The sequence below is a fragment of the Cyanistes caeruleus genome, chromosome 29 (genome assembly GCF_971803275.1).
Source record: "Cyanistes caeruleus chromosome 29, bCyaCae1.hap1.1, whole genome shotgun sequence".
NCBI lineage: Eukaryota > Metazoa > Chordata > Aves > Passeriformes > Paridae > Cyanistes > Cyanistes caeruleus.
In genome coordinates this window covers 4,049,024-4,067,052 of record NC_141729.1, presented here as the reverse complement: position 1 = coordinate 4,067,052, position 18,029 = coordinate 4,049,024, and the positions used below count along the sequence as shown (strand labels likewise).

Sequence of the window (18,029 nt, the reverse complement as noted above, 5' to 3'; positions counted from 1 at the left end):
CCCATGCCCTCTCTGGAGCCACAGGGGACACCGTCACCTTTGGGTCCCTTGTGCTGGTGGCAGCTCCTTGTCACTGCTCCAGTGGCCGCCTGTCCCTGCCCCGGGCACAGCTCGGGATCGGTGCCTCAGTTTCCCTCCAGCCCCCCTAGCTCCGGGGGTGACCCCGGGCCATCCCTGCTGCCTCCCCCGGGCGCCTCCCTGGCCAGGGCCCGTTGTCCTTAAAAAGGCAGCCGGAGTTTGGGAGCTGCTGCTCGGGCTCTGCCGGGGCCAGCGGCCTCAGCGCCGGGGGTGGCCCCGGGGGGCTCGGGGACAGCGCCCACCCTGTCCCTTGGGGGCTCTGAGCTCTTCCCACCTCCAAAATCCGCCCAGGAGGGATCGGAACCAGGCTCACCTCCAGAGTGGGGTGGGGATTTGGACCCCACAAGCCCTGACCCGGCTCAGACCGAGGATTTGGGGCACCAGGGGCTTTGGGATACCAAAAAACCCAAAAATGGGGGCGGAGAGAGAGAGAAAAGCACAGGGAGAGGCATCCCAGAAGTGCCGGATTCCAGGGATGCAGGGGCAAAGCGAGGCCGGGAGGATGAGATGGCACCAACCCCGCGCATCTCCAGCGGCTCAGCCACGCCAAAGCCCCATCCCGGGGTGTCCCCAGGGCAGAACCCCAAAATGCCAGGATGGGATTTCTCCACGGGCTCCCCAGGAGTCGCTTCCACCTGGTTTTTCCCGTCCTGTCGCTCATAAGGACTCGAGTCTCTCTTGTTTATGGGAGCATAAAAGGAGCAGACTCGCACAACTCTTGCTGCCGAGCATCCCTGCCATGCATTTTCCTACAATAATTAACCGTGCCGGCTCCTACCACCAGCCCGAGGTCAATTTAATGAAATAAAACACCTTATATGGCCAACACACCATCACTGAGCCTATTTAGGGTCTTTGTTTGGAGAGGATCCGCCTCTGAGGTTCCTCGGGCTCGCTGGTGTTTATAGCCAGGGCCCATCGGGGCTCGGCCCCAGAGGAAAGGAGCTCTCGCCTCTCTGGTGAGTACTGCCCTGCTTCTCTTCATCCTCGGAGAACAGGAGGAACACCCCGGGCGGGCGTTCTTGGGCTTCCCCAGCGCCGATGGGGTGGCCCCAGCTGGGTTTGGGGGTGCCAACCTGGGCGTGACCTCGCTGGAGGTGACCGGAGCCGGGCTGAGGCCAGAGCAGGTTGTGCTCTTGGAGAAATCTCTGTGATTTGGGGTGGTTTTTTTTGGCTTTTTTCCCTGTTTCCCTCCGGATTCAGGAGCTCGCCCTCTGGCACAGGGGGGCACCCCCCGGTAATTTTTTCCCTCCCTGTTTTTTTGGGAGTGGATGTGAGACAGAAGCGGATGAGAGAGCATCACCTGGCACCCCCCCGCCCGCTTTTGGGGGGCTCGGCAGCAGCGCAGCCCCCCGGGGAGCGCGGGCAGGAGGCTTTGGCACCGCTTTTGGCCAGCGGCTGGAGGAGGATGGAGCAGCACCCACAGGGGAGCGAGCATCACCAGCACGCCGGGCTCCCACCACCCCCGGCCCGCCGAGGATTTCACGGGGCCGCCCATCCCCGAGGATTCCGGCGCTTCCCAACCCAAACCCGGATCAACCCCATCCCCTCCCGCTCCCTAACGCCGCTCTCCCCCCTCGGCAGCTTCCCCCAGGTCCCCCCGAGCACCGAGCGCCGCCGGCCCCAGCATGTGCGAGGAGGAAACCACCGCCCTGGTGTGCGACAACGGCTCCGGCCTCTGCAAGGCCGGCTTTGCCGGCGACGATGCCCCCCGTGCCGTGTTCCCCTCCATCGTGGGGCGGCCCCGGCACCAGGTGGGTACCCGGGGGTGGCCCCCAGCCCCGCTCTGATCCCCGGGATGTGGCTAACGAGGCTCTGTCGCCGGCGCTAGGGCGTCATGGTGGGCATGGGGCAGAAGGACAGCTACGTGGGCGACGAGGCGCAGAGCAAGAGGGGCATCCTCACGCTCAAGTACCCCATCGAGCACGGCATCATCACCAACTGGGATGACATGGAGAAGGTGAGACCCTCCCGGGGCGGGCAGCGATCAGCCCTGCCTCGGCTTTGGGGTGAGACCCCCCCAATTCCTGCCTTAGATCTGGCACCACTCCTTCTACAACGAGCTGCGCGTGGCCCCCGAGGAGCACCCGACGCTGCTCACCGAGGCACCCCTCAACCCCAAGGCCAACCGGGAGAAGATGACCCAGGTACGGCACCGCCGGAGCCCCGCGGGGGGATCTGGGGGGTTTGGGGGCGCGGGGTAAGGGCAGAGATCCCGCTGGGAAGCCGCCGTGCGCGGATCTGCGGGATTTTCCCCACGCGCCGCGGTCGCTCGCGGTTCTGCGCCGTCGTTGCCCCACGCGTTTCCCAGAGCGTTCAGCGGTCCCCGTCCTCCTCCTCCTCCTCCTCAGTGCCACCACTGCCCAGGTGTGACACCGTGCTTCGTGTGCCACGGCGACCCGCGTGCTTTTCCGCGTGGTTTTCCAGCAGCCCCAGGGGTTGGGGTGCCCCCCGTGCCCGTCCCTCACCCCCTGCCCATCTCCTTTCCCCTCCCAGATCATGTTCGAAACCTTCAACGTCCCCGCCATGTACGTGGCCATCCAGGCCGTGCTGTCCCTCTACGCCTCCGGCCGCACCACCGGTGAGTCGGGGACCGCCCGTGACGGGGACCGAGGCAGCCCCGAGTGTCCCCTCTCACCTTCCCCCTGTCCCAGGCATCGTCCTGGACTCTGGGGACGGCGTCACCCACAACGTGCCCATCTACGAGGGCTACGCGCTGCCCCACGCCATCATGCGCCTGGACCTGGCCGGCCGCGACCTCACCGACTACCTCATGAAGATCCTCACCGAGAGGGGCTACTCCTTCGTCACCACCGGTACGGGGCTGCGGGGGCCGGCGGGGGGCCGGGGACGCCGCGGTGGCGCCGCCGGGCTGAGCCTCTCCCGCCGCCGTGTCCCGCAGCCGAGCGCGAGATCGTGCGCGACATCAAGGAGAAGCTGTGCTACGTGGCGCTGGACTTTGAGAACGAGATGGCCACGGCCGCCTCCTCCTCCTCGCTGGAGAAGAGCTACGAGCTGCCCGACGGGCAGGTCATCACCATCGGCAATGAGAGGTTCCGCTGCCCCGAGACCCTGTTCCAGCCTTCCTTCATCGGTGAGCCCACCCCGACACCCCCAAAACTCCCAACACCCCCTGTTCCAGCCTTCCTTCATCGGTGAGCCCACCCCGACACCCCCAAAACTCCCAACACCCCCTGTTCCAGCCTTCCTTCATCGGTGAGCCCACCCCAACACCCCCAAAACTCCCAACACCCCCAGACCCTTCATTGCTGAGCCCACCCCAAAACCCCCAACACCCCCAACACCCCCAGACCCTGTTCCAGCCCTCCTCCATCGCTGAGCCCACCCCAACACCCCCAGACCCTTCATTGCTGAGCCCACCCCAACACCCCCAGACCCCGTTCCAGCCCTCCTCCATCGCTGAGCCCACCCCCAGCTCTCCCTGGGAGCGGTTGCCCCATCCCCAGCAGCGGGCAAACAAAGCCCCTTTGGACTGGGCCGTTTTCCAGCTCCCGTGGGTGCCCCACGGAGACGTTTTGGGGCTCCCCAAGCCCTTTGCACCACGAACAGGGGCCGGGGGGCAGGGAGGTGACAGCCCCCTCCCACCCCAGGCATGGAGTCCGCCGGGATCCACGAGACGACCTACAACTCCATCATGAAGTGCGACATCGACATCCGCAAGGATCTCTACGCCAACAACGTCCTGTCGGGCGGCACCACCATGTACCCCGGCATCGCCGACCGCATGCAGAAGGAGATCACCGCGCTGGCTCCCAGCACCATGAAGATCAAAGTAGGTGCTGGGTGACCAAAGCGTGGCCGCCGGCACCCCGAGGACTCTCCCGGTGCGGGGTTTTGGGGGGGTTGATCCCACGGGCTCGTGTCTCCGCAGATCATCGCCCCGCCGGAGCGCAAGTACTCGGTGTGGATCGGCGGCTCCATCCTGGCGTCCCTCTCCACCTTCCAGCAGATGTGGATCAGCAAACCCGAGTACGACGAGGCCGGACCCTCCATCGTCCACCGAAAATGCTTCTAAGCCCCCTCCCCGCCCCGTGGGGGCTCCCCCGTGCCCAGGCCGGGGTGTCCCGCTCCTCCTCGGGCCCTGCTGCTCCTCCCCACCACCCGCTGCGCATTAAAAAGCCTTTTCTCCAAGCTCGGTGTCTTCCCTGCGAGATCTGGGGCTGGGAGGGGCTGGGGGGGACTCGGGGTGATGGGGGGGGACCCTGACCTCGTGTTGGTGGCCACGTCCTGCTGGTGGCCTTGGTGACCCCAACCCCATGACAACACCCTGAGCCCATGTTGGTGACCCCAACCCCCCTTTGATGCCCCCGACCCCCCTTTTTTGTGCCCCCGACCCCCCTTTTTTGTGCCCCACCCTCTCGCCCCCGCCCCCCGCACTGCCCGGACGAGCTGTGGACAGCTTCTCATTTGCATAAATTACCATATCGCCCCCAACACCCCCCTCCCCCGCGTTCCGCCCCCCCCTCCGCTGTTTCCGCCCCCCCGCCTTCTCCCCCCGCCCACTTCCCGCGCGTTGACGTCACGGGGCGGTGGCGCGCGCTGCTGATTAGCATGTCATTAGCATGTGACGCGGGAAGGCGGAAGCGGTGGCGGGATGGGGCGGTGCGGGGCCACCCTGAGCCTGGCCCTGGAGGGGAACATCGGTACCGGGGGGACCCCGGGGGGAGCGGGAGGATTTGGGGTGCGACGGAAAAGGGGGGCGGCGCAGGCTGGAGCATCCCGGGCTGCGACTTAATTCCTGTGATTATCTTAATTAGCGCTGCCGTGATGGCGCCAAAGCGACATGGAGTTGGGAGGGGGGGGGGACACAAAGGGACACCCGGGCTCACCCCGCGCTCCCGGGGGTTGGAGTGGGGTCACCCAGAAGCGGGGACCCCCTATCCCCGAGCTCCCCCGGTAGCCACAGCCAGGCTCAGCCCGTGTTTTTGGGGTTCGGTGGGGGGGACACCCCACACTCCCAAAGTCCTGGGGGACACCCAGGCTCACCCCGCTCTCCCTCCGCAGCCGTGGGGAAATCGACCTTCCTGAGGCTGCTGGGTGCCACCTTCCCGCGGTGGCACCTGGTGACCGAGCCGGTGGCACAGTGGCGGAAGGTGCCGGCCGCCGGTACCGCTCAGGTAACGGCGATTCCGGCCCACCCCGGTCCCGCCAGAGCCCCCCGGGACCCCCTGATCCCCCTCCGTGCCCCCGCAGGCGGCCGCGGGCTCCGCCAACCTGCTGAGGATGATGTACCAGGAGCCAGCCCGCTGGTCCTACACCTTCCAGACCTTCTCCTGCATCAGCCGGCTGAAGGCGATGCTGGAGCCGCCGGAGCAGGAGCCCCCCGAGACCCCCCACCCCGTGCGGGTCTTTGAGCGCTCTGTGTTCAGTGACAGGTACCCAGCACCCCGAAAAGAGGGGCCGAGGGGTCGCACGGGGCTGGGAGCTGGGTTTGTGGTGTTGGTCCTGGGGGTGAGCAGAGCCTCTGTCCCCAGTGGTGATGTCCCCAGAGCCCTGTCCCCAGCGGTGATGTCCCCAGAGCCTCTGTCCCCAGCGATGATGTCCCCAGAGCTCTGTCCCCAGCGATGATGTCCCCAGAGCTCTGTCCCCAGCGGTGATGTCCCCAGAGCGATGCTGAATTGCAGGAATGGGATTTTGGGGGTCGTTTGGGGGCTGCCCCATCCTCAGCTGTGTCCCTGAAGCCCTTGGGGTGATGCCGGGCTCGAATCAGGGATTTTCACCTTGATTTAACCACCCGCAGCTCCTCAGCAGTGCAAAAAAAATCCAAAAAAAAATAAATATCTGTGAAGCCACCTGAGCGAGGGGTGACAGAGCTGCCCGGTCCCCTCTGTGCGTCCCTCCCCAGGTACGTTTTTGCCAAGAACCTTTTCGAGGCCGGGCACCTGCAGCCCCTGGAATGGGCCATTTACCAGGACTGGCACGACTTTCTGCTGCGGCACCTGGGGCCCCGCGCCGCCCTCCACGGCTTCCTCTACCTGCAGGCCAGCCCCCAGGTGGGTGCAGGAGGCCTCCGGCTGCCCCTGGATCCCGGCGGAGTTGCCGAAATTTTGGGGTTTCACCGCAGGGTCTGCTGCTCCTGGCGTGGGAAGAGCGGGGGGGGTTTTGCCGTGTGTTCCAGGGCGGCTTTTGGGGAGAAGGGGCTGCGGCATCTCCCGGGTTTGTGCTTCCCGTGCCGCCCACCCCTCATTTTCCTGCGTCCCGTTCTGCTGCCGTTGTCCCCCAGACGTGCCTGGAGCGGCTGCGGCGCCGGGCGAGGAGCGAGGAGGGGGGGATCCAGCTGAGTTACCTGCAGCAGCTCCACGAGCAGCACCGGCGCTGGCTGCTGGACCGGAGCACGGAGTGAGCGCCAGCCCGGCTTTGGGGAGCCCCCCCTGCTTTGGGGGTGCTTTTTTGGGGGTGTTTTTTTATTTGGGGAGGGGTCTCATCCCTCGCTGCCTCCCTCCCGCAGGGTTCGCTTTGAGGGTGCGCGGAGAGCGCCCGTCCTGGTGCTGGATGTGGACGAGGACTTCGAGCGGGACGTGGCGGTGCAGGGCGGGCTCATGGCACAGGTGGGGCGGCACAGCCCGGTGTCCCCCCGGTGCCATCCGGTGCCATCCGATGTCCCCCTGGTGCCATCCGGTGTCCCCCCGGTGCCATCCGGTGTCCCCCCGGTGCCATCCGGTGCCATCCGGTGTCCCCCCGGTGTCCCCCCGGTGCCATCCGATGTCCCCCCGGTGCCATCCGGTGCCATCCGGTGCCATCCGATGTCCCCCCGGTGCCATCCGGTGTCCCCCCGGTGCCACCCCAGTGGCATCCCAGTGCATCCCCCTCCCTCCCAGTGCATCCCAGTGCATTCCAGTGCCATCCTGGTGCCACCCCAGTGCATCCCTGCACCGTCCCAGTGCATCCCAGTGTATCCCAGTGCATCCCCCTCCATCCCAGTGTATCCCAATGCATCCCAGTGCCACCCCAGTGCCATCACAGTGCCATCCCACTGTATCCCAATGCATCCCAGTGCCATCCTGGTGCCACCCCAGTGCATCCCAGTGCATCCTCCTCCATCCCAGTGCATCCCAGTGCATCCTCCTCCATCCCAGTGTATCCCAGTGCATCCCAGTGCCATCCTGGTGCCACCCCAGTGCATCCCAGTGTCACCCCGGTGCCATCCCAGTGTATCCCAGTGTATCCCAGTGCATCCCCCTCCATCCCAGTGTATCCCAATGCATCCCAGTGCCATCCTGGTGCCACCCCAGTGCATCCCAGTGCATCCCAGTGCATCCCAGTGCCATCCCAGTGTATCCCAGTGCATCCCCCTCCATCCCAGTGTATCCCAGTGCATCCCAGTGTCACCCCGGTGCCACCCCAGTGCCACCCCTCAGCCAGGCTGTCCTTGCAGGTGGAGGCCTTTGTCACATCCCTGCGTGCCGAGGCTTTCCCGTCACATCCCGACCCTCTGGGAGCCGGGGAAGGGGCAGCGTCCGCCTGAGGAGCCCGACCCGAGGACAAGGGACACGTCCTGGTCCCCTCAGCCCGGCTGTCCGGGCCAGCGCTGGATTTGAGGAAGATTTTGGGGGACAGGGGGGGCTCCCCGTGCTCAGGGGACCGGGTCCTTGCCCTGACCCCCTCCCCATCTTTCGGGACCCCCAGCTGGGGACGCTCCCTGGGCTGGATTTCCTGCGCTGGTTGAATTCCCATGGAAAATCCCCGTTTTTAGATGACGCCCAACCCCCGTGTTTTGTTATTTTGTATTTAATTTTTTTTCCCCTTTAAATTAAGATCAAATCGCTGCTGAGCTGTGTCTGGAGGGGCTGTGCGGGGTCGGGGCGGCTCTAGGGGGGACACGGGGGGACATTGCTCCCCCGGTTTTGGGGTGTTGTGGTGGAGGCGGGGACGGGGCAGTGCCCTGGGGCTGGGCTGGATTTGGGGACAAACCAAGGGGATTTGGCACCTGAAAGGGGGCGGGGGGTGGTGCCCGGCCTATAGCGGGGCTGGGGGGCGTGTGAGACCCTAAATAAACACAGGTGGGGCAGCTGCCCCACAGGAGGCGGGGGTGGGGGTTTTGGGGGGCTGTGGGGGGGATATGGGGTGGGGCAGGGGGATTTGGGGGGGATATGGGGCAGGGGGATTTGGGGGGCTGTGGGGGGGATATGGGGCAGGGGGATTTGGGGGGGATATGGGGCAGGGGGATTTGGGGGGCTGTGGAGCAGGATGTGGGGCAGGGAGGGAAGGCTCTGGGGTGGGGCAGGGGGATTTGGGGAAGGCTATGGGGGGGATATGGGGCAGGGGGATTTGGGGGGCTGTGGGGGGATATGGGGCAGGGAGGGAGGGCTCTGGGGTGGGGCAGGGGGATTTGGGGGGCTGTGGGGGGATATGGGGCAGGGGGATTTGGGGGGCTGTGGGGCAGGATATGGGGCAGGGAGGGAGGGCTCTGGGGTGGGGCAGGGGGATTTGGGGGGCTGTGGGGGGATATGGGGCAGGGGGATTTGGGGGGCTGTGGGGGGATATGGGGCAGGGAGGGAGGGCTCTGGGGTGGGGCAGGGGGTTTTGGGGGGCTGTGGGGCAGGATATGAGGGGTACAGGAGCCGGGCTGCCACCCCCTGGGATTTTCCCCGGTGACCCTACAACAACACAGAGCGAGACCCCACAACGACCCTACAAAAACAACACCAGAGGAGCCACAGCTGCTTCCCCTCCAAAACCAACAGGGGTGGCGCGACCCCCTCCCCTTCAATCCCCCAAACCCAACCCGCCGCGACCCTCCAACAACAACAACAACAACAACAACAACCCCAAAACAACCACCCGCCGCCACCCTACGGCAACAAAACCCGCACACCCCGCTTCTCCCCGCTTCCCCCGAACCCCCCCTGCGGGCCCGAGGCGCCCCCTCCCCGCTCTCCCCGAGCTCGGGGGGCGGCTGCGGGCGCTGGCCCGGAGCCCCCCGGCCGCCCGGCGGGTCCCCCCGAGCGGGCGCTGCAGAACAAAGGAAGCAGCAGAGCAGCGGCAGCGGCGGCGAACGCGAGGCAGCTCCGCCGCTCCCCCCGGGGTCCCGGCCACATCCCCAGCCTCCCACCGGGGTCCCCCCGAGCCGGGAGAGCGCTCAGCCCCGCGCCGAGCCCCCCGCAGCCCCCCGAGCCCGAGGAGGGCGAGCAGGACCGTTTATTTCTTATTTTTCTTTGCCGGTAAACGCTTTTTTTTTCTATCTAAATTTGGGGAGCGGGGGAGGTTTATCCATCCAAAGTTGCCGGTGCGCGGCTGAAGTTGTGAAGTTTGTGCGGAGCCGCGCGGGTTTGAGGTGGTGGGGGGGGAAAAAAAGAAAAGAAAAGGAAAATGGGGTTGGGAGAAATAAGGGGTGGGATTAAAAAAAGGGGGAGGCAGCGCCCCGGTTTTGGGAGGGGGAGGCTCGGGGGAAAGAGGGGTGGGGAGAAAGAGGGGCCGCCTCCCCCACCCCGGGGTGGAAGCGGCGTGGAAATGAAAAGTCGGGGTTGACTCGCGGCTCTGTCCCCGCAGAGCCCCCGCGCTGTCCCCAGGGTGGGGGACACGGTGACCCCGGGATGTCCCTGTGGCCGGGCAGGGGGCTCCGCCAGCCCGGGCCAGCCGCCCCCCCGGCAGGGGGGAGCCCCCAAATCTAACGCATCCCCCCCCGGGATGGAGATGGAGAGGCACGAGGGGATCCACAGGGAGGTGAGCGAACCCCCCCAGCTCCCCCAAACCCAGCCGTCCCCCCACTCTGATCCCCACTCTGATCCCCTCTGAGCGTCACCGCGAGCCGGAGGGGTGGGCAGGGAAAGCCCCTCCTCGGTTTGGTGGATGGGTTTGTTTTTTTTAAGGGTATTTCCGTGGGAAATGGGACTTTCTGCTGCTTTAAAGGCCGCCCGGACGCTTTAAACACCCCCCAAAAAAATCCCTGGGGCGTCCCCCAAAACAGCGCCGCGGGACGGGCGGAACAAAACCCACCTTTAAACCGAATTCCTTGGAATTTCTTGGCGTGAAAAGAGCAAAACCCCGCACGAAAAACCCACCCGGGTGTGCCGTCCTGGGAGGGGTGGGGGGTCGGTCCCCCCAAAAAGAAGGGGGTGGCGAGGAAGGGGAAGGCAGAGCCGTGCCCGAGGGGGGGGGATCTCGGAGCTGAAAAGTTGCGGCGTTCTCTTCACCCCAAAAAAAAAAGATTCCAACGCTTTCCTTCCTTCGGCACGGCCGGTTTTACCGGGATCTGGAGTTTTGTGCCCACGCAAAATCCAGGGGAAAAAACGGGGGGGGAGCTGCTCCAAATGGGGGGGCTCCAATGTGGGAGGGAGAAAAATCTGCTCGGCGTCGAGTTTTGGTGTTTCCACCCCAAAAAAAAAAAAAAATCCCCCATCGGCGTTGATTTGCCTTTTTTTTTATTTATTTTGTGGTGTCGGGGGTTTGAGCGGCTGCCGTGCGCCTCTGGGTTGGATCCAGCGGGATTTTCCTTGGGATGGGATTTGGGATTTGGGATGGGATTTGGGATTTGGGATGGGATTTGGGATGGGATGCTGGCACAGGTGGCTTGGCGAGGCAAGGCGAGGACTTTTCCCCTTGGCAAAACTCCGGTGAAAACTGAAATCCGACGGCCGGGGTTTGTCCCAGCGCTTTTCCAGGCAGGATACGAAGGGAAAAGATGATTTGTGAGGATTCTGCGGGGTTGGGTCCCCCCGAACCGGGATGGTGCCGGTGAGCCGGGCCGGGCTCTGCCGCTGTTCCCACGGCCCCGCGGCTCTCCCGGGGAGCTTTGGCAGCCGCAGCCCCTTCCCAGCACCAGTTCCACCAGTTCCACCAGTTCCTCCGGCTCGGGCAGGCCGGGAGAGCCGGCTCTGCCCCGGCTGCAGCTCCTGCTGTCCCCCCGGGGCTGATCTCCTACCCGGGAGGAGGAGGAGGAGGATGAAGATCTCCGAGGTCAAGGTTTAGCTCTGCTCCCATGGCGTGGCTCTGTCAGACACTTCCCAGGCGGCTCTGGGTGTCTTTCCCAATCATTTGCATAACTAATCAAGGTCTCGGGAAGCCGCTCATTAGCGCGGAACGCGCTCCGCACCGGGAGCCGCCGGTGTCGGCCCCGAGCGAGGGAAGGATGCTCCGAGCTGTCCCCCTCAGCTTTGGGAACGAAGCCTAAAGAGACCCCACAGAAAAACCCATTTCCATCAGGAACGGGCTCAGATCCCACAAAAAACCCCATTCCCAGCAGGAACGGGCTCACAAAAAACCCCATTTCCATGAGAAACGGGTTCAGACCCCACAAAAAACCCCATTCCCATGAGAAATGGGTTCTGACCCCACAAAAACCCCATTCCCATGAGAAATGGGTTCTGACCCCACAAAAACCCCATTCCCATGAGAAATGGGTTCTGACCCCACAAAAAACCCCATTCCCAGCAGGAACGGGCTCACAAAAAACCCCATTCCCATCAGGCCCCACAAATGACCCCATTCCCATCAGGAACGGGCTCAGACCCCACAAATGACCCCATTCCCAGCAGGAACAGGCACAGCAGACCCCCAAAAACCCTTTTTTGGGTGGCGGGGATGGGACGTGGCGCAGCTCAAGGTGTCCCTGAGTGTCCCTGGGGAATTCCCGACGCTCGAAAATTCCCGTTCATCCTCAAAATTTAAAATTCCCTGGGTGAATTTGGCAGCCAGGCTCGGGGCCGAGCGCTGGCGATTAGGGCTAATCTCATTTAAAGCATTACTAATAAAAGTTACTAAATTTGTCCATCTCCGAGGTTTTCCCTGGAGGGTTGAGGTGGGATTTTTTTTATTATTTTATTTTTTTTTTTTTTTCTTTCTTCTTCCAGCATGAAATCGCCCCAAAACGCATCAGGCATCTCCAAAAAAAAATTAAAAGCAATTTAATTTTGGGGATGATGGATGGGATGAAGGACAGGCCGGGGTTTGGCTCGTGTTGGTGGCACCTTCAGGATGTCACCGGGGTGATCCCGGGGGGATTCCTCGTGCCTGGAAAATGAAAATATTCCCAGTTTTGGCTGCGATCTGAGCAGCTCAAAGGGCTCCGGGGTAAATCCGATGGATGCTGGAGAGGAGGAGGAGGACGGGAGGGAAGAGGAGGATGGAGGAATTCAATCCCCGACGCTTTTTGCAGGGAATTCTCACCTGGCAGAGCCGCGCCAGGCTGGAAATTCGGGGAAAAACCAATTCCCGGCCCGGCTCTTGGCTTTTTCGGGAAGGAAAAAAGGGAATATTTCTGCTGGGAATGCGGCAGGGATTGGGAATTTCGCCTCTGTGTTTGCTTTTCCACCTGGAGCCGGCTTTGTCCAGCCCAGTGGGAATTTCACGGCTCCTCGGATCCCTTTGGAAAGCGATTTTTCCTGGGAAAACCTTTGGGAATTTGGAGTTTGGAGCCGTTTTGCCGGTGAAAATGGGTTTGAGCTCTTTCCAGGAGTCTCCAATCCCAACTCGGAGAAGTTTCGGGGGAGAATTCGCTTTATTTGCTCCCCTTTTTTTTTTTTTTTAATCCTTTCTCTCCCAAAAATCGTTCACTCAGCTCCAACAGGGTTTGGAAAAACTGGAGTTGAATTCCACCAGGATTTTTTCAAGGATTCAGCCCCACTTTTTAACCCTTTCCCCGTCCGATTCCCACGGGAAAACCCCCGCGTCCTCCCCTTTCTTCAGCAGATTTTGGGGAAAAAAGGGCAAATCGGACAACGCGCGTGTTGTTGGAGGATTTAAATGTTATTTAAATGCTATTTAAATGTTATTTAAATGTTATTTAAATGTTATTTAAATATTATTTAAATGCTAGATGTCCCCAAATTAATGAATTCGGGGCCCCAAATTAGCGGCGTCCCCAAATTAATGGTGTCCCCCGACCCGAATGATCGATATTCCCTAATTAACCCGACCAAATTAATGGACCCGAATTAAATTCATTACTCGGGTGGAAAATGCCGGGGGTTTAATGGCAGGGAAATGTTGGAAGGAGGGGCTGTAAAGGACATTTTGGGGCTGATCTGGGGGTTTTTGGCTGCTGCCACCGCCGGTGTGGGCCGATGTCTCGGTTTTCGGGGGGGACAGTGACACAACCAGCGGGGTTTGGGGTCCCGTCACCCCAATTTTGGGGTTGTGGGGTGGCGTGTCTGTGTCCCTGCCCGTGTCCCCATGGTGTGCTGTCTGTGCTGCAGCTGCACCCCACTTGTGTCCCTTCTGTGTCCCCCTTGTGCCCCCTCCGTGTCCCTTTTGTGTCCCCTCGTGTCCTCTCTGTGTCCCCCTTGTGTCCCCTCAGTGTCCCCTCAGTGTCCCCCTTGTGTCCCCCTCGTGCCCCCCCGTGTCCCTCTCATGTCCCCCCCCGTGTCCCCCTCATGTCCCCCCCCGTGTCCCCTCAGTGTCCCACTCATGTCCCCCCCGTGTCCCCCTCATGTCCCCTCAGTGTCACCTCAGTGTCCCCTCAGTGTCCCCCTCGTCTCCCCCTCAGTGTCCCCTCATGTCCCCCTCATCTCCCCTCAGTGTCCCACTCATGTCCCCCCCGTGTCCCCCCCGTGTCCCCCTCATGTCCCCTCAGTGTCCCCCTCGTGTCCCCCCCGTGTCCCCCTCATGTCCCCTCATGTCCCCCCCGTGACCCCCTCATGTCCCCCCCCGTGTCCCCCTCATGTCCCCTCAGTGTCCCCCTCGTGTCCCCCCCGTGTCCCCCTCATGTCCCCCTCATCTCCCCTCAGTGTCCCCCTCATGTCCCCCCCGTGTCCCCCTCATGTCCCCTCAGTGTCCCCCTCGTGTCCCCCTCATGTCCCCTCAGTGTCCCCTCAGTGTCCCCCTCGTCTCCCCCTCATGTCCCCTCATGTCCCCCCCGTGTCCCCCTCATGTCCCCTCAGTGTCCCCCTCATCTCCCCTCATGTCCCCCCCGTGTCCCCCCCGTGTCCCCCCCGTGTGCCCCTCATGTCCCCTCATGTCCCCCCTCCGTGTCCCCCCCCGTGTCCCCCTCATGGTCCCGCTCCTGCGCAGCGCAGGGAGCGGGCGGGCGGTGCCACTGCGTGGGGAAGGGGGGGGGGCTGCGCGTGGGGGGAAAAGGAGGAGGAGGAGGAGGAAGGAGGAGGAGGAAGAAGGAGGAGGAGGAGGAGGAAGAAGGAGGGCAAGAAGAGGAGGAGGAGGAGGAGGAGGAGAGGGGGGGAGCAGGGATGCGGCGCTCATTCCCCCCCCCGGCTGCAGCGGGGCGGCGGTGAGGGAGCGCGGAGGAGAGGGAGACAAGATGGCTTCCTCCTGAGGGCCGGCGCCGTGCGGGGCCGGCGGGGGCTGCGGGGGCAGCGCGGGGGCAGCGGCGAGGTAAGCGCACCCCTTCCCCACAAAAAACACTCCCTGTTCGCCCCCCGACACCCCCAAAAAACCCCGATCGGTTTTGCGGGGCGCTGCGGGGGAGGTTAAAGGCCGCCCCCCCCCCCCCACCCGCGGTGCTGTCGGCCCCGCGGGGCCGCGAGGACAAAGCGGCGGGGCCTGGGGAGGGCCCCGCGCCCCCGCCCCCGTTTTGGGGCTGTTTTTCCTTCTTTTATCCTTTTCCTTTCCCTCCGGCATCGCGTCGTGGTTGGGTGTGGGGGGGGAGGGGAAGGTGGGGGGGGGGGTGGTGTTAGGTAGGGATGGGACGGCCGCAAACCGTAAGGTGCACCCCCCTTTCACCCCACATCGCTATTCCCCCGTGTGCTCCTCGCCTTTATTAACCATTATTTCCATAAACCCATCCCGGCCGTCCCCCAAAATGTGCTGAGCTCAGGGGTGATGCCAACAAGGGCGATGAGGCTCCCCGCCGTGACGTCACCGTGACGTCACCGCTGGCAGCTGTCATCCCTCGGTGTGACGAGAGACCCGGGGGGTTCGGTTCGGGCTCCCCCCGCTTTTTCCACCACGGGGGTGGCCACAAGAAAAAAAAAAAACAACAAACCAGCTCCTCCTCAAGGTGGGGGTATCATTATTTTGGTTATCCCCATCGCCAAGAGCGGCGCGGTTTTGGCAGATTTGGCACCCGAGCGGCTGCGGGTGCTGGTGGCTTCCAGGGGACGTCGCCGAGGTCAGGGTTGCCATAAAAAAATAAAATCGTGCGGCCGGTACGAAGTTTGGAGTCGGCGGTGAGCGGCTTTTGGCTGCACGTGTTTTCTCAGGGATGGGGATGCTTTTGGATGCGGCCGCCAACGCCGGAGCTGCCTCCGGAGCGGCGGATGCCGTGCGGAAAAAATAATCAGAAATCTTATTAAGAGCCCGTGGCAGCTGCCGGGGCGGTGGGTTCCGAGCCGGGATGAGGTCGGTTCCCAGCCGGGATGCGGTCGGTTCCGAGCCGGGATGAGGTCGGTTCCCAGCCGGGATGCTGTGGGTTCCGAGCCGGGATGCTGTGGGTTCCGAGCCGGGATGCGGTGGGTTCCGAGCCGGGATTCGGTCGGTTCCCAGCCGGGATGCGGTCGGTTCCCAGCCGGGATGCGGTCGGTTCCCAGCCGGGATGCTGTGGGTTCCCAGCCGGGATGCGGTGGGTTCCCAGCCGGGATTTGGTCGGTTCCTAGCCGGGATGCGGTGGGTTCCCAGCCGGGATGCGGTGGGTTCCCAGCCGGGATGCGGTGGGTTCCCAGCCGGGATGCGGTGGGTTCCCAGCCGGGATGCGGTCGGTTCCGAGCCGGGATGCGGTCGGTTCCGAGCCGGGATGCGGTGGGTTCCCAGCCGGGATGCGGTCGGTTCCGAGCCGGGATGCGGTGGGTTCCCAGCCGGGATGAGGTCGGTTCCGAGCCGGGATGCGGTGGGTTCCCAGCCGGGATGCTGTGGGTTCCGAGCCGGGATGCGGTCGGTTCCCAGCCGGGATGCGGTCGGTTCCCAGCCGGGATGCGGTCCGTTCCCAGCCGGGATGCGGTCGGTTCCCAGCCGGGATGAGGTCGGTGAGCGATCCCGGGGTTGCATCATGCTGGGAAGGGCTGGGAGCAGAGTCCTCGCAGGTTGTTACGGTGGCCCCATAAACAAGCCCCGCTCTTGGCCTTTGGCACCTCGTTAGCTGCGAGGTTTGTTTTTCGGATTGCCCGACATGGACTCTTTTTCGCAGGTAATTAAGGGGGAAGGTGGCTCCGCAGAGGAGACGGTGGGATCTGGGGAAGTGTGTTTCCCCAGAATTTTGGCCTTTCCTTTGAGGAGCTTTGCTGGCCCAACTGGGAATGGAGATGGCAGAGTGGTGGCACAATGGCTCTGGGACACATGGTTGTGCTTTGGGTCTGTGTCCCAAAAAGCCCTAGCTGGGGTGTCCCTGGTGCTGGCACACTGGGAGTGAGCTGTCCCCATGGCACCGAGGTCCCCAATCCCCTGCCTGCTTGTGCTGAAATCCCCAGTCCCTGTCCCCATGGCACCGGGGTCCTTGCTCCTGGTTCTGCATGTGCTGCAGTCCCCAATTCTTGTCCCCATGGCATCGAGGTCCCCAATCCCCTTCTGGCATGTGCTGAAATCCCCAGTCCCTGTCCCCAGGGCACCGGGGACACCCCAGTCCCTAACCCTAACCCTAACCGGGGTCCTTGCTCCTGGTTCTGCATGTGCTGCAGTCCCCAATTCTTGTCCCCATGGCATCGAGGTCCCCAATCCCCTTCTGGCATGTGCTGCAGTCCCCAGTTCTTGTCCTCAGGGGGTCCCCAGTGCCCTGTCTGCGTGTGCTGGGGTGCCTGGTCCCTGTCTCCATGCTGTTGGGATATTCAGACTCCTTCCTGCACGTACCAGTGTTCCCAGTCTCCCTTCCCACATTATTGGAATCCTTTACTGGTGTGTGCTGGGATCCCTGCCACCATCCGTGTGACATCGGCGTGCTCAGTCCCCTGCCTGTGTGTCCCCTGTCCCTGTGGCACTGTGTGTCCCTGTCCCCATAGCACTGGGGTTCCCTGGGGCACTTTCCCCATCCCTCTCCCTGCTCCATCAGGATCCCTGGTCCCATTTGTGTGTGTGTGTCCCCATCCCTACGGCAGCGTGTCCCTTGTCCCCCACCTGTGCACGTGTGGGTCCCTGCTCCCTGTTTCTGCAGTGCTGGCATTCCTAAACCCTTCCCTTGTCCCTGTTCCCATGCCATTGGTGTCCCCAGTCCCCTGCCATTGGTGTCCCCTGTCCCCATTCCCCTGCCATTGGTGTCCCCAGTCCCCTGCCATTGGTGTCCCCAGTCCCTTCCCTGCATGGACAGGGCTCCCCTGTCCCCATTCCCGTCCCCCTGGGGTCCCAGTGCTCTTCCTGCCTGTGCTGGGCTCCCTTGTTCCTGTGACATTGGGGTTCTCGGTCCCAGCACGTGCCAGCTGTCCCTGTGGCACCGGGGTCCCCATTCCCTGTCCCCGCCGTGTCCCTTGCTCCATGTGTGCTTGGGGAGTCCTCTCAAGGGGACGTCACGAAGGGGCCAGCGCCAAAACCCACTGTCCCCATCCCCTGGCTGTCCCCAGTGCGGGTGGGGATGAGAGAGATGCCCCCAGATCCCTCCTGGGGACATCCCCCTGCTCCCTCCTCTGCCAGCGCTTTCATCTCGGTGCTTTGAGCTCTGTGGAAAAGGGTGCCAGACCATTTCTGAGGATGAAAGAGCTTTTTTCATTTATCCCCCTGCCACTCCCCGGGCCGCCATCCAAGGGGAGATGAAATGAAACGGGAAGAGGCTGGAGGTGAAACAGCTGCGATCAGCTCCGTCCCCTCTCCACATCTGCCCGCCACACCGCTGCCAGCCCCGCAAACCCAGCTCAGCCCCAATTTTCTCCTCTGTCCTGGGGCCAAAATCCCCTTTTCCTGGCCTGGGATTTGCAGGCAGGGCTGTCGGAGGGAGCCGTGTGGTGGGGACAATGCAGCGTGTTTGTTTGCTACAGCTAAAATGGCAGTTCTTAAGAGGGGAAAAAAAAGCGAGAGCGAAGTGCTTCTGCACATCCAGTCACCGCATCTTTTGATTAAATGAGATTTTGCTGTCGAAGGGGGGAGCTGGGGACCGCGAGCTCCTGAGCCTGCAGTTCCCATCG

The 18,029-nt window shown here is 63.3% G+C and overlaps 2 protein-coding genes across 2 annotated transcripts; both read left to right on the top strand.

Annotated features, from left to right (window-relative positions):
• The first annotated feature begins 944 nt into the window (after positions 1–944).
• Positions 945–4,230, top strand: ACTG2 (actin gamma 2, smooth muscle). Its single transcript, XM_086865494.1, has 9 exons — positions 945–1,037; positions 1,663–1,832; positions 1,910–2,038; positions 2,115–2,225; positions 2,575–2,659; positions 2,733–2,894; positions 2,981–3,172; positions 3,690–3,871; positions 3,971–4,230. Exons 2-9 carry the CDS (start codon positions 1,707–1,709, stop codon positions 4,112–4,114), a joined length of 1,131 nt encoding a protein of 376 aa, XP_086721620.1. The 5' UTR covers positions 945–1,037; positions 1,663–1,706; the 3' UTR covers positions 4,115–4,230.
• A 392-nt stretch (positions 4,231–4,622) lies between these two features.
• On the top strand, positions 4,623–7,867 carry DGUOK (deoxyguanosine kinase). Its single transcript, XM_086865601.1, has 7 exons — positions 4,623–4,742; positions 5,104–5,216; positions 5,293–5,474; positions 5,945–6,092; positions 6,323–6,438; positions 6,548–6,647; positions 7,475–7,867. Exons 1-7 carry the CDS (start codon positions 4,694–4,696, stop codon positions 7,562–7,564), a joined length of 798 nt encoding a protein of 265 aa, XP_086721727.1. The 5' UTR covers positions 4,623–4,693; the 3' UTR covers positions 7,565–7,867.
• The last annotated feature ends 10,162 nt before the right edge of the window (positions 7,868–18,029 follow it).